Raw genomic sequence first — 13573 nt, forward strand, 5'->3', positions numbered from 1 at the left:
AGGCTCCTAGAGTTTAAGCTGCCCAGGGAACATATGAGGTGTTAAGAGATGCATGTGCCATGCAGAGAAGAGGTGTGTTGAAGGGGTAGTCAGCCAGGCCCTCTGCCAACCACTCCCAGCCTTTCATTCATGACTTAACTTTCAGGACAACCCGGAGCCAAGGGTCTTCCAGGCTTTCCAGGAGCTGCGGGATCCCCGGGTGCCAAGGGTGAGCCTGGCAGCGCTGGTCCCACTGGGCCAATAGGTGAGGTCCTGGGTCCCGTGGTGGGCGTGGGGAGTGATGTCTGAAGATCCACCCATCCCAGACCTTACACCCTCCATGGTATCTGTTGTCCAGGACCATCAGGGAGGCCCGGGAGTCCAGGAGCCAAAGGTGTGAAAGGAAGCAAGGGGGACACAGGTAACAGAGGGCGTGGGTAGGCGGGCAGGTGGAGTTGCTGGGTGTCAAGGATGGACAGAGAGGAAGACTGCCTCCCAGCAGGTCCACCAGAAGCAGGCAGAGGGTCTCCTGTGTTCTGGCCCCTGACGCACCTGGATTAAAAAGGGCATTTTCTTCTGCCGGAACCCTTTGAGTCCAAGGCCCTGGGGCTGTTTTTCTCTGCCCAGAGTCCCTGAGAGGCTTTGAATGCCATGACCAAACCTCCACCATCAAAGAGGAGAGCAGGGGACGCCTCGGCCGCACTGTCGCCTGGCCTGCATTCCAGGGGTCCTCGTAATGCCCTCTCTCTCCCACTGACCTGTGGTGGGGTCCCAAGGGTCAGGGCTCTGGATTTGGACAACAGCTGTCGAGAAACCCTTCTTGCACATTCTCCCAGGGGGGCTCAGGCCGAGAGGAGTGACCCACGGTTACCCAACTCACAGAGACTAGCTCATAAACCATCCTGCCAACCTAGTCAAGGTTATAAACTGTTAAAGCCAATTTAGTCTAGGTTATAAACCATCATACCAGTGTGGTCTACTTTATAAAGAACTGTGTGTTTTCTAGTCACTAAGTAAGTCCAGGCACCTACGATGGTCTAGAAAGTCTGGTCCACTGTGTTAGGCGCTGGACCCCCATGATGCATAAGACCTGGTTCCTGCCTTCAGATGTGCAGGCTGGTGCAGGAGATAGGTAGATGGACTGTTGCCAGATGGTGTCAGGCACACCGTGCTGTGGGTTTTGCATGGAGAAGTGCCACATGCCATTTAGAAAGCCAGGTGCAGGCCAGGAGGTATTGTGGCCAGTGCAGGGTTGTGAGAAAGGGCTGTGTATCTTCCAAGGATGTCTGTGGACAGTCACTGCCAGAGCAGAAGGTCATACTTGAGTTATACAACCCGGATGCCTTCACCCCAGAACCATGTTAGAGACCTACACCAGGGGCAAGCCCTCTCAGTTTTCATTGAACAAGTGGTCAACGGATTGATTTTTTAAAACAAATGAGACTTGACCCAAATCCTTCAAGTTCACAGTGGCCCCTGGTGGGGTTAGCAAAAGGCAGGCAGTGCAGGAGTGATGGAAGAGCTCGAGCTGAGTCTTGGAGGATGAGTAGAGCTTAGCCACGTGGGGAGAGGAAGGCAAGTCCAGAGAGAGGGAACCGAGCAGGTGAAGTCTTGGAGGGCGAGGGAGGGCTCTGTAGGTGCGTGTCCCTGGAGTCCAGGTCTAGGATGTGGTAGAGGCTCAGGAGCTCTGGCCAGAGAGCTGGGCCATGCCACCTCCTGAGCCTTGGACTCTGGACCTTCGACCTTTGGAGTTTCCTTGATGCTTGTCAGCAGCCCTGGCACAAGCAACTCCTATATCCTTGCCCTTCCAATCCATCCAGCCTCGGAGCTGATTTCCTTTTCACAGATGGTGGGTCAGTGCAGGCAGGGGCTCTGCTACCTGATGCCATATAAATGCCACTTGAAGGCCACCAGCAAGTCTGGCCTTCCAGAAAGGTTCCATCTGGGTGTGGTGGTCAGGTGACCCCGATTAATTGGCTGCCTCTTTCTGATTTTATACTTCCATCTTCCCTGACTCCAGATCTTAGGGTGCCTGACTCTGAGGCTGTCTTACCACTGAGTTTTCTGCTTGGCTTCATGGAGATGTTGGCTCTTCTCCCTCATTTATAAACTGGGAGCCCCGCCACCCGACCCCACCACTGCCAGGCTAGTGATTCTTGACTAAGCAAGAGTACGGGTGACAAAACATGATTTTACCCACAAGGGGCACTGCACCCACTCCCCAGGCCCCTGAGCCTGTCTCCCACTGAAGGTGGAGAATCCTGCCTGCACTCTGCATCCTGGGAGGGTTTGCATAATAAGAGCAGCTCCTGACGTGATCACTTTAACTCCATTATAGAGTCCCTGTATATCTGGTGAGCACCTTTATGGGAACCTCCATCAATCAGGCCTAGTGGGAAATACCAACCAGGCAGATTCTAAGGGTTATTCCTTAATTCCAGCTGCCCAGGTAAACATGGTGAATTACATTTTCAATTTGGGACGTGTGATGATTACCACAAATTCCAAATTGCATATGTTTCCCGCTCAAACCCAAACGTTTGTCTTGATCAAGTAGCTGATGGTCTACATAGACATCTCAGGAGGGAATTCCCTTAGGACCATAAACTGACTAGCTGTAGCCAGGGCTGTATTTCATCCTGAAGTCATTAATGAACTTTTGGAAAGGTCAGATTCTGCAGTGGGAGAAGGAAGGGTGGGTGGTGAGTGGGAGCCTGACCATCTCCTAGTGGAAGACAATGCATACTTGTCAATGTCAGGATGTTGGTATTCCCCAAACTAGAGGTACTGAGGTGTTGGTTCAATTTTGATCATATCAAGCCAGTTTTTCAAACTGATGTATTTCCCATTTTGTAAATAAAATCATTAATCTCACAGGAGACTATCTAGCAGTAGGGGATGAAAACAGAGAAATTCTGGTGCCTTGTCTTAACCTAGGTAACAGCTAGATCTCGTTATTGTGCATTAATTACCAAAAGTAAGAGGTCTGTTTAGTACTAATGATGCCTCCAAGCCAGGCACTGTGTTTGGGCCTTTCCTCCCGTGACCTTAGTTCATCCACACAGCTGAGTTTCATCATCCCTACCTTACAACTGAGGAAGCAAAGGTAAAACCTTTCCTCAGGGTCTCACAGTTAATATACACTGAGTCCAGGAGTTAATCCCAAAGTCTGATTCCAAATTTGTGCTTTTCTAAATTTTGTTGTGTAGAATAACATAGAGTATAGGACTCAGAGAAATCAGAATTGCCCGCACCTCTCACCCCACAGTAGATGGGTAAATCCTAGCTTAGTCACCAAATCTTCTCGCTGCTGTGAACGCTCTCTAATCACACTCCAACCCATTCTGGTGGAAGGTTTCCCCACGTTCACACCCCTTGAGAAAGATTAAAGATAAAGATGGCGAAGAGGAGACTCCTTCCATGCTGTTGGGAAGATAGACTGTATAGTTGATTTAAGCAGGACATTATCACCGAGAAGAACTTTCTGTAATGGTAGTTTCCTTCACTGTTCATAAAACAAGGTTTTATCAAACCCCGAAAACTTAGTTTTTTCTAACCTTTGATCTTTCAAACGATTGCAGAATCATTTGACTTTGGAGAAAAAAATTGCAAAAAATCCACAGCAAAACAAATTTTAGCTCTAAATCCTTTGGCCATTTTGAAAAGGAAAATTTGTTTGGAAATAAGGAAGGGCTCACTTCAACTTGTGATCATGGCATTTCTCTTTCTACCACCTCACCTCATGAAATGAAGTTAGTTAGACACAGCCAAAACATTGAAGCTCCAAAATACCAATCTGATCAAAATTTCTGCATCTCAAAAATCTTCATGTCTAAAATATAACAAGAATCTGAATTTTCTATGTCCTTTTATGTTTCTCTTGAGGCAAAGCCAAAGTGCAAATAACTTGAAATCTAGTTTCTCATCTGTATTTTAAGACACGCTTTACTTTAAAGATAAGTAACAAAGAATAATCCGTAATAGCAATTAAGCCCTGTATCATGAATATAATTTCTCAGTTGATTTCATTCCCCATGTCTGAGTATTGACTTAGTCCAAGAATTTATTAAATTCTACCAACTCATATTACTAAATTGTCACTTAGAGTTTTCCTCGTTTTCCTCTAAGTTTCTTAGAGACATCTGAAGAAGTCTACATGCGTCCCAAATTTGGGTCCCCTACCTACCATCTTACTGCTTGTTATACAGCTCAATGTGTTAGGTATTAAATTAACCCAAAATTTGCCAGGCTGCACTTAGCCTGTAAGCTGGGATGGTATTTAAGGAAGTTTCCTAACGTACTGGAAATTTCTACATTAAATCAGAGTGAGGAGGCCTGTCTGGACTTGCCAACTAGCTAGGTGATGATGGGTTGGTACATGACTTCCAGAGCCTTGGCTTCCTCCTCTGTGGAGTGTGGGGAGAGTTCTAGAATAATACCCAGGTCCCTGCCAATCTGCCAGCACTCTGGGTTTGAAACAAGCAACTTTCCCTTCAAGCAGGGACCTTCTAAGATTTTAGGCAGAGCACCAGCTGAACACAAAACAATAGGAAGGCATGTGCTTTCTAGCTAAACTATTTTCTTGGGGGAAAATTGTTTCTATAAATAAGCACCTTGCAAATAAATATTTTGAGCCCTTTCAGCGTGATGAGTCTGTGACACCCAGGGAATCCCAGTTTGCTTGTGGTTAAGAGGACAAACCCAGCAGTCATTCCCTTCCAGTGAAGGTTTACAACATGAACTTCTAAATTCTATTTTTCAACCATTTCTCCTTCTGCCTGATCCAATCAGGATGCCGCCTTGATTTATAGTGAAGTCATTAGTGGTCCCTGGATCCATGCATAGCCACTCAGCGAGCACCTCTCAAGAGTCCAGTCCTGGAGAGAAATCACACCCCCAAAAACTCACACAAAACTCAATTCCAGTTTCCTTGCCTTGAAGAGGGGAGTTTTGAAGACATACACCTACACCTATTATACACATCTCAGAGGGCATTTTATCAAGGGCCAGTGGGTTACGAGAGAACTCAGACAGGGGAGGGGCCGTGAGTTCCTCAGAGATAGGAAGGCTGCTTGGAGGACGCGGGCTGTCAGCTGGTCCCTGAAGACTGAGTGAGATGTGTTTAGGGCGGTGGTTACTCAAACCATGGTCCCTGACCAGCAGCATCAGAAAGACCCAGAAACCTGTTAAAAGTGCAGCGTCTCAGATTCCCAGCCCAGATGCAGTGAATCAGGAACCCCGGGGTGGGGGGGGTGGGGCTTAGCACGTTGGTTTTTTTTTTTTTTTTTTTTTTTTTTTGGCCGCACTGTGCAGCATGTGGGATCTTAGTTCCCCGCCAGGGACTGAACCCATGCCCCCTGCATTGGGAGTGTGGCGTCTTTACCACTGGACCACCAGGGAAGTCCCAGCACGTTGTTTTTAACAAACCCTGTGCTGGCGATTCTGACGCTCACTCTAGTTTGATGACTCATTTAGGAGTAAGAGATGGCCTAAGGCCACTGGGAGTCTTTGGAACGAGGTGGAGAGCCCACGTGAAACTCCAGGAAGTAGTGAGCTGGCATGCTGGTGGCACACAGGCAGCCACAGTGCCCAGTGGGAGGCCAACCCTGGGTCCTAACCCCAACGCCACCACTCCATCCCTGTGTGACGTGGGATAAATCACCTAGCGTCTCTGAGTGTGGACTTCCTCCTCTGTAAAGAGGGAAATGGCACGACCTCACTGGGAAGCTGAGAGATGTACGTGAAGCTCCTGGTGTGGTGCCTAGTGCAGGTGCAGGCAGCAGCAGAGGTTGAGTCCCCAAGAGGTGGGGGGCTGGGAGGGAGGGTGTGAGAAACGAGGTGGAAGGGTCAGGCCTTGGGGACCATGGCCCTAGTGAACAGGGGCTCCCCTGGGGCTCCTGTCTGTATAGGACATTTGTTGTTCGGTGCTCTGGAGACTTCTTCGGTGGCAGAGAGGCAATAAGGGGAGAGCACAGTGCCAGGTGTCCCTCAACCTTGGGTCTAGGGACAGGCTCTTAAGGTAGAGATCTGTGCAATATGGGACCCTTTAGGATGTGACAGAGAGGGTCAAGAGTCTAGATATGAACCATTTTTCTATTTAATAACCAAAGACATGTTTCTGAATGTGGTTTCTCCTCCCTCATCTTGACACCTGCAATTCAGGTGCAGGTAAGCAGAGAGGACACATCTACTGCCCGTGCTGGGTCACCTAAGGTCAACAGCAAACATCTGGGGGCGGGGGCTTGCTGGGCAGCAAGCCTGGAGCTCCTGCAGGGGCTTCAGCCCCAGTGTCCCAGGCACTGTCCGCTGGAGGAGAGACAGACACGTGCCGACAGGGCCCCGGGGTCCTCGTGGCACCGCTTGTCAGACACGAGGTTTAGTACGTGACACAGACAACTTCATTTCAGTCTGACAACCAGCCAGAGGATCAGAGGAGAAAGGTGAGGCTAAGGGAGAGGGAGCCTGGCTCAAGGTCACAGAGGCAGATGCAAGCCCAGGCTCTCTGACTCTGGCCCCTGTGCTGCCTTGGAAGGAAGTGCGTCAGCCACGGGCGAGGCCAGAGAAGGCTTCAGAGGCAGCAACATCTAGCATCTTAGCAGCTTTCACAGCCTTGATCCCATTCCCCAGGGGACCAAAGCAGTGAGGCTTTCCAAACCGAGGGACTGGAGTGGGCACAGCTGGCGCAGGGTGAGCTGGGGCCTGTCTGCCAGGGTCAACCTCGAAGGTCCCTCCAGCTTTTAGAAGATGCTCTCTGAGCCTCATTCTGGTCCTCAACTCAAACATGAGGGGCAGAACTAGTTGCCCTCTCAGATCTTTCCAGGGCTTCCCGCCTCCCTTGGTGCCCAGGCTTGCAGCAGCAGCTCCTAGCTCCTCGGCCCTCGGGCTCTCCTCCCCAGGCAGCGCCCAGCCTCAGACGAGCCCTCTGAAAGGCTGCCAGGAGCCAAGACTCCGTGCTCATTATTCCAAGAAGGGATCCTGAAGAGGCCCACCAGGCCCCTCGCCTGCCCTCCACTGACCAGCACACAGTAGGTGCTCAGGAAAGCCAGGAACTGAAGTGGAAGGCAGGAACTTCCTCCAGGCAATTGGCAATGAGGGTAACCGAGTTCCTTGTGGTCTCTAGTGATCATCAAATGGGTGGATTCTTGGTTAAGACTGAGCTGGTGTGGTGGAAGGGATACCAGTCAAGAGCATGGTGGGAGTGCATTCCCACTGTTACCCTCTAGTAACTGTTACTTCATGGTCAATAATGAGCTTTAGTTTCCCCAAGTTTGTGTAACTGTCTTGGAGAGTCCTGTTTCTCTGAGAGACCATGGAGTTGCTAAACCAATAAATTATTATCCCACAATAAATTATGACCCAGCATGGTGCTGGGGATAGTGGGTCTTCCATGTAAGTTAATGAATAAAGAGATGAATGGGAGGAAGGAAGAAGGATGTTTAGCTACACTGGGGGCCACAATGAAATAAACCAATAAACGCTATGGAATATCTACTGAGGGTGAGGGCCCCCCCAAAGCTCCTAGTGGCCACTGAGTCTCCTCCGCAGTCTTTTAGAAATAAAAATAACTTTATTTTCAAAATATCTCTCAACTCTTTTTCAATAAAATGCAACAGAAAGGAATGGGATTGAATTTAGACACCAAGTCAGGTTATTTCTGGACAAGGAAGGCCAGCCACTGAGTCCGGGGTCTGTCCATCTAACCTAGACTTTCATCCAATACATTTCTATTTCACCCCAACACACGTCCCCATTTATCTGCAGTCTGTCTACATTTATGCTCTGCTAAAGAGGCTTTAAACAATCGTGGAGAACCAATGTACCTTTCCTTCTGCATTAATCAGACAGAAGGTAGAGGTTGTCTAAGATTAAAAGCGTCTATTATCTACATTTTATTATCTTCTCCCATTTTTTGTATTTTGATCTTAGGACTTCAAGGACAGAAAGGAACAAAAGGAGAATCAGGAGTTCCAGGTAAAGTGCCGGCTTCATTTTCATTTCTCACAGCAATGACTGGAAGGGCTTGTGCTCCAAGGGTGGGTCTTGTCGACCCTGAAATCACGGCGGTAACCTCAGTAACCTTTCCCCAGAGTGTCTCCGCCTGCAGGGCTCTATCGCTCCAGCCTCAGACTCTTTGGGTGACAAACCTGGGGAAGGGGTGTAGAGAGAGGGGTGGGGGCAGAGGGGGTGGAGGGTAAAGAAAGCCAGGACAACTGCCCCTGGTGGTGGCTTCAGGCCGCGCAGCCGCCGAGGAGCTGGGCGACCTTCCTCTCCAGTTGCCAGGTTGGTTGCATGGCCTCTATCTGCCTGTCCACATCTGCTTCGGTCCATCTCCCTCTACCCTTTGGCCCTCAAGGCACCCCCCTCTTCCTGTTGCTTCTCACGGGGCTGTCATCAAGGTCCTCGTGGGCCCCCGCCTCAGCTAGTGGTTGGTTACTGCGTCCTGCCCACGGCATTTCTAGTCTTCTCGCCAGCCCTACCCTGAGAAGCCAAAGCGACACTCCTCAGACACATTTCCTGAGCAGTCTTTCTTCCACCTGAGCTGGATATTCTATCCCTATTCTAACTTACTGAAGGAGAAATTGAATCCTAGAAATGTTCTAGCAAATTCTCCCAGAATGGCTAGAACGTCCACACAATCATGCCTTCCAATGAGGAACAACAGCCTTGGAATACTGTCAGCGATTTTCACCCACTCGTCCTCAACCAGAGTTTACACAGGAGTCGGGGGATCAGGGCAGTGCCCTGCCCACCCGGGCTGAACATTCGAACAGCCCATTGATGGGGGCAGGGCGGGAACCTGGTGGTTTAGGACAACTCATGCACTAAACACCAAGGCCCTTGGTCCCCCTTGGAAAGCAGAGCAGAGCATCTGATGGAGGTGGTCTCTCTCCTCCGCAGGCCCTGCAGGCATGAAGGGAGAGATGGGAAGCCCAGGCCTGGTCGGTCTCAAGGGGGCACCTGGACCAGACGGCCAAAAGGGAGAGCCCGGAGCAAAAGGTAAGGCCTCGGTTTCTGATGTGAGGGTTCTAAGGAGAGGCCTGTCATAAGGTGCTGGGAGTTTTCAGAACCAGAAGGTTAGAGGTTTAGTGGCTCTGTGGCCAAGTCCTGTGCTGGGATCGCCCTCAGCGCTGAGCTTACAGAGGAGAATAAGGCCCGGCCGGGCACTCCGAGTGGCAGGCCGGTGACCATGCGCTGGCACCACGCCCAGTCAGGCCCTGGACCACACAGTCTCCATGACTGATGGCAGGAGAGACTTCTAACTCCATGTCTCTTGAATGTTCCTCTCTAATAGAGCTTAAATCCTTCCTGCTGTGGCTCAGGCCCATTTCTTCTTCCTTTTTTTTTTTTTTCCTTGCGGTACACGGGCCTCTCACTGATGTGGCCTCTCCCGTTGTGGAGCACAGGCTCCGGACACACAGGCTCAGTGGCCATGGCTCACAGGCCCAGCCACTCCGTGGCATGTGGGATCTTCCCGGACTGGGGCACGAACCCATATCCCCTGCATCGGCAGGCGGACTCTCAACCACTGCGCCACCAGGGAAGCCCCAGGCCCACTTCTTCTTGCTCACCCATGGGATCCCACGGCACATCCAGTCCCCATGATGTCAGGTGGCTGGCAAAGCTGAAGGAGGGAGTCTGACCCTCACCCCTCCACCCTCCTGCCCGCCCCTCCTCCCCACTGCTGGCAAAGGAGGGCAAGGGGGTCCTGGCTTGGTTTCCTTCGAACTGTGTGGTTTTTCTCCTCATGATAGGATCTTCTGGGCCGAAAGGAGCAAAGGGAGAAAAAGGTCAAAAAGGTAATTGCTATTTCTGTTCTCTTTAAAGTGTGTTTCAGAGGTTACTCTGTACTTGAAAACTGTAGGTGTGCTAGGGGGAGAGGCCTTGGTTGTCAGAGAGATTCCTCATTTGGGGGGAAAGCTAAGGGCTTGTCCCTTGAATAAGCCTGCCCGTGGCACAGAGCCACAGATAACACCTTCCTCCCTCCCTCCCTCCTTTCCTCCCCCTTTTTTATCGACAACACAAGGCTAAATATGGTGGGCTGGATTTGCAAGGCCAGCTGCAGAGGGACCTGCCCCCATGGCCTCGCACCTGCAGGCCCAGGTGCACAGAGCCGCTGGTTGTGCTGGTGCCAGCAAGTGGGATCTTCCCAGCTGTGGTGGCAGCCAAGCAGGAGGCTTCTTTTCCCTAACTATAAGACTTCCAGAAATGAAATGGTAGAGCCTACATTCACACAAAGCCCTGGGCTGCTTCCCTCACCTCTCCCATGTGTGTTTTGTCATCCAGGCGAATCCACGGTATCCGTCCGGATTGCTGGCTCTAGGAACCGAGGCCGGGCTGAAATTTACTATAATGGTGCCTGGGGGACAATTTGCGATGATGACTGGGACAATTCAGATGCCACCGTCTTCTGCCGCATGCTGGGTTTCTCTTCGGGAACTGCCGTTTTCAACGTGGGAGCTGGTAAGTGAATCGATCCTCAACCAGGAGCCTCTTTCCTTGAGGTGCTGATGTGGGCTTTCTCTCCCTGGTAGGGTGTTGGCAACCATTGGTTGCAAGTGACTCAGCTTGGTTGCGTTAAAAGAAAAGGATTGGTTCAAGCAACTGAAAAGTTCTGCAGCCCAGGGCCCCAGCTTACATCCTTCAGACTTGGCAGCCCCAGGAGAAAGAAGGCTCTCTTCCCCAAAGGGACAGCAAAGGCTTGTTTGAGTTGCTGTCTGTCCAGCCCTAAAGCCAGAATGCCATGTGTCGGAGGGTGTTTGTGAGGGACACTCTCTGGACAGCTGAGGGGCTGGAGCTGGGAGAACAGAGAAGGATGCAGGGCAGGCAGCACAGCGGTCATCCCAGCTCTCTGGAACCTGACAGTCTAGGTGGCCCAAGCTTGATCATCTTCAAGGAGAAGGTGGAAGGGAAGAGAAAACGAATCAGAGCAGGGACCTCCTAAAATCAGTTTTGGAAAGATGTCCTGGGGTGCTAGAGACTCAGCTATGTCTTGCAGCAAAAGGTTTAGACTTTCAACAAACGAGTTAAGCCCCAGGCCTGAGACCATTTCTGAGCTGATCTGGCAGGGACACTAGGCCCGTTTCTCCTGCCCCCACCCCAAAATGTTCTCTGCCCTTACCCCTCCCCACAACCCCACCAAAATGCATACCTACTTTTCAATTTGAGTCCAGTTGGATTACAAAACTCCTTTAAAATACACATTCTCCTCAAACAGATTAAGCCTCTATAGATGGTCACACTGTAGTGTAAATTACGGAAATCAAATAATCCGGTAATTCCTCTGAGCTCCTGATCTGAAATCAATTATATCAGAAGGAAGGGGGTTTGAGGAAGGTGTGAGTGCTTTAGAACACGTGAATGGCCTGTTTACAAAGGCATTTAAGGAAGAGACAAACCCTAGAGATCCCTAGGAGGAGATTTCAAATCATGCTTGGGTTACATATTAAATACTCGGATGAGACTTTTGTCAAAGGGTAGAAAGAAGAACAGAGGCAGAGCCATCGTAAGAGAGCCGACCAGCCATCAGCACAGTGGGCCTGTGCACATGTGGGAGAAATTGGCAGTCTAGCTCCCCGTGGAAGACCCTGAGGACAGACAGGCTATGCTGCTTGGACCCTAATCCCACGCTCCTCTCCCTCCTTGCTTTTGCTGTGTCCAGGCACTGGAACCATCTGGCTGGACAACGTTGCGTGTCAAGGGTCGGAATCGACTCTGTGGAGCTGCAGCAAGAACAACTGGGGCTCTCACAACTGCAACCACAGTGAGGATGCGGGTGTGGACTGCAGATGACCCCACAGGCCATTCACTGCTCTGCCCCCAAGGCGTCCACAGCCAAGACACTCAGCCCACGAAGGGAGGCCGTGCTCTCTGAGGGGTTCCCTGGGGTGGCTGACAGCCTCTGAAGTGGGCTTGCTAATAAAGCTCAAAGCGCTACCTGGCACCGCCCTGCACCGTGGCTGGAATCACTAGCTCCTCCCTCCTGCCCGCTCCCTGCACACAGCCTTTCACTGAGTCCTAACGTTTCCTGCACCCCCATTCCCACGTACGGGGACAGTGGAGTCTCAGCTCAGAGCCGGGGAGGCTGAGGGTATGGGAGGGCTGAAATGCAATGCCGAAAGCGAGGCTCACCTGTAGACAGAAATAGTCATGACCAGCCTTTCAATCAATCCGATGTAGCATCTCTGCACAGCAGCGGGCACTCCCTCCAGCACTGGAGCTGCTCGGCAGCAAATGAAGAGACCGCGTGTAGCTGGCACCAGGTTTCATGGAAAATAGAAAATGTACCATTAAGCATGAAAATTTGTTCTCATTAGGATGTGAGCTCCATAAATGAAGGAACTTTTTTCTGTTTTATTCACCCCTATAGGGGCTCAGTAAATATTTATGGAATGAACCACTGAATTAAACCAAGAAGGTAGAGCAGCTCACCCTCTCTGAGAAATTTGGCCTCCCTCTCCCTTTGCAGTCTTCCCCTGGGATACATATTCTCTGAGCGCAATCACATGCTCTCGCCCTCTCCCTCCAGGTGTTGTAAATGGCTCAGGTAAATGTGAAATCTGGGAGAGTGGGGTGCATGGGATACGGCTCTGAGGCATCACCGTTCACACTTGACCTGTAAGGAGCTCAGCCTCAGGGCGTTAGGAGACTTGCCCAGGGACACTTGTAAATGGTGGGACCGAGGAGGAGCGGTGGAAGGGCTGGGAGATGGAGTGGACACCTCAGGGCTTTCTGCCTCAAGAGCTCAACCAGCCACCCAGGACCCAATATGCAATTTCAGAGGCTGCACTCAGCACCAAGGGCAGAGCTGCAGGGGGACGTGAGGGGCTCTCTGGCCCTCGGCAGGGAGAGGGGCATGGGACGGGGGGTTGAAAGCTGCCTGTTTTCATTTGTCAGAAACCTCTATAATGATGCAGGTTTTCCTGGCACTTCACGATAGGGGAGTGGTAGGTCAGTCAGGGAGGAAAGAGGACATTTTAAGCCCTATCAGGGGGTGCTGGGATATAATATTTTGCAAATGGTAACCAATGTGTCTTATCAGCTTCCTTATCTCTCCAATCTTATTGCCTGTTCCTTGTTTCCCACCCCACCCCCATTCCCCCACCCCCGTAAAGGAAGGAAAGGGCAGGTACAGCCTGAAACAAAGATGTCATCTCTCCCGTCTGAACCTCAGAGCTGACTTCCTGAACCTCTTTAGAAAGAGGAGAGCCGTGAAAATAGAGTTGAAAGCAGAAATAGTTTTCTAGTTTTTTCCATTTAGCTTATCAAAAGCCAAGCCTGGCTGACTTGATTATAGTGTTTTAAGTGCAGGAGGTCTGAACAGAGCAATCAGGAAGGGAGGGTACCGTGAAAGCTCCCTGCCCCTCACAGGGGAAGGTGGGAAAGGAGACAAGGAGACAAAAACAGAGGAGGGTCCTCCCTGGAGTCTCAGGCCCAACTCTTCCACCTTCATCTCCTCTCCCAGGATCTGCCTCCTCCAAGAATGATGCACTGTGGGACTGGTTCCTGCCTGGGGAGCCCCTTCCATCATCCTTAGGGATGTGTCAGTAGGCATGCTCTCTCTCTCTCTCTCTCTCTCTCACACACACACACACAC

The 13573-nt window shown here is 50.9% G+C and overlaps 1 protein-coding gene and 1 long non-coding RNA gene across 9 annotated transcripts in view; one reads left to right on the plus strand and one right to left on the minus strand.

The window, feature by feature from the left end:
- MARCO (macrophage receptor with collagenous structure) overlaps nucleotides 1-11920 on the plus strand; it is a 32400-nt gene extending 20480 nt beyond the window's left edge. For 6 of the 7 annotated variants that reach the window (XM_022590633.2, XM_089916899.1, XM_022590629.2 and 3 more), the window contains 7 exons: nucleotides 146-244; nucleotides 338-400; nucleotides 7906-7950; nucleotides 8878-8976; nucleotides 9732-9776; nucleotides 10264-10440; nucleotides 11639-11920. In XM_022590633.2, the coding sequence (XP_022446341.1) occupies nucleotides 146-244; nucleotides 338-400; nucleotides 7906-7950; nucleotides 8878-8976; nucleotides 9732-9776; nucleotides 10264-10440; nucleotides 11639-11769 (659 nt within the window). In that variant the 3' untranslated portion in view covers nucleotides 11770-11920. The remainder of the gene's footprint in view (nucleotides 1-145; nucleotides 245-337; nucleotides 401-7905; nucleotides 7951-8877; nucleotides 8977-9731; nucleotides 9777-10263; nucleotides 10441-11638) is intronic. The other variant, XM_089916898.1, reaches the window with a different exon arrangement.
- LOC111183374 (uncharacterized) lies at nucleotides 7068-13073 on the minus strand. 2 transcript variants are annotated; one of them, XR_016394186.1, is made up of 4 exons: nucleotides 12109-13073; nucleotides 11133-11273; nucleotides 10237-10866; nucleotides 7068-9734 (listed from the first exon to the last, which is right to left on the minus strand). It is a non-coding gene; the product is annotated as an uncharacterized LOC111183374 (long non-coding RNA). The 2 variants fall into 2 exon arrangements; XR_016394185.1 differs by having other exon boundaries at nucleotides 10237-11273.
- Nucleotides 13074-13573: the final 500 nt, after the last annotated feature.

The sequence above is a fragment of the Delphinapterus leucas genome, chromosome 8 (assembly GCF_059928025.1).
Source record: "Delphinapterus leucas isolate spDelLeu-1000000601 "Yukka" chromosome 8, BTC_Dleu_Yukka2, whole genome shotgun sequence".
Classification (NCBI taxonomy): Eukaryota; Metazoa; Chordata; class Mammalia; order Artiodactyla; family Monodontidae; genus Delphinapterus; species Delphinapterus leucas.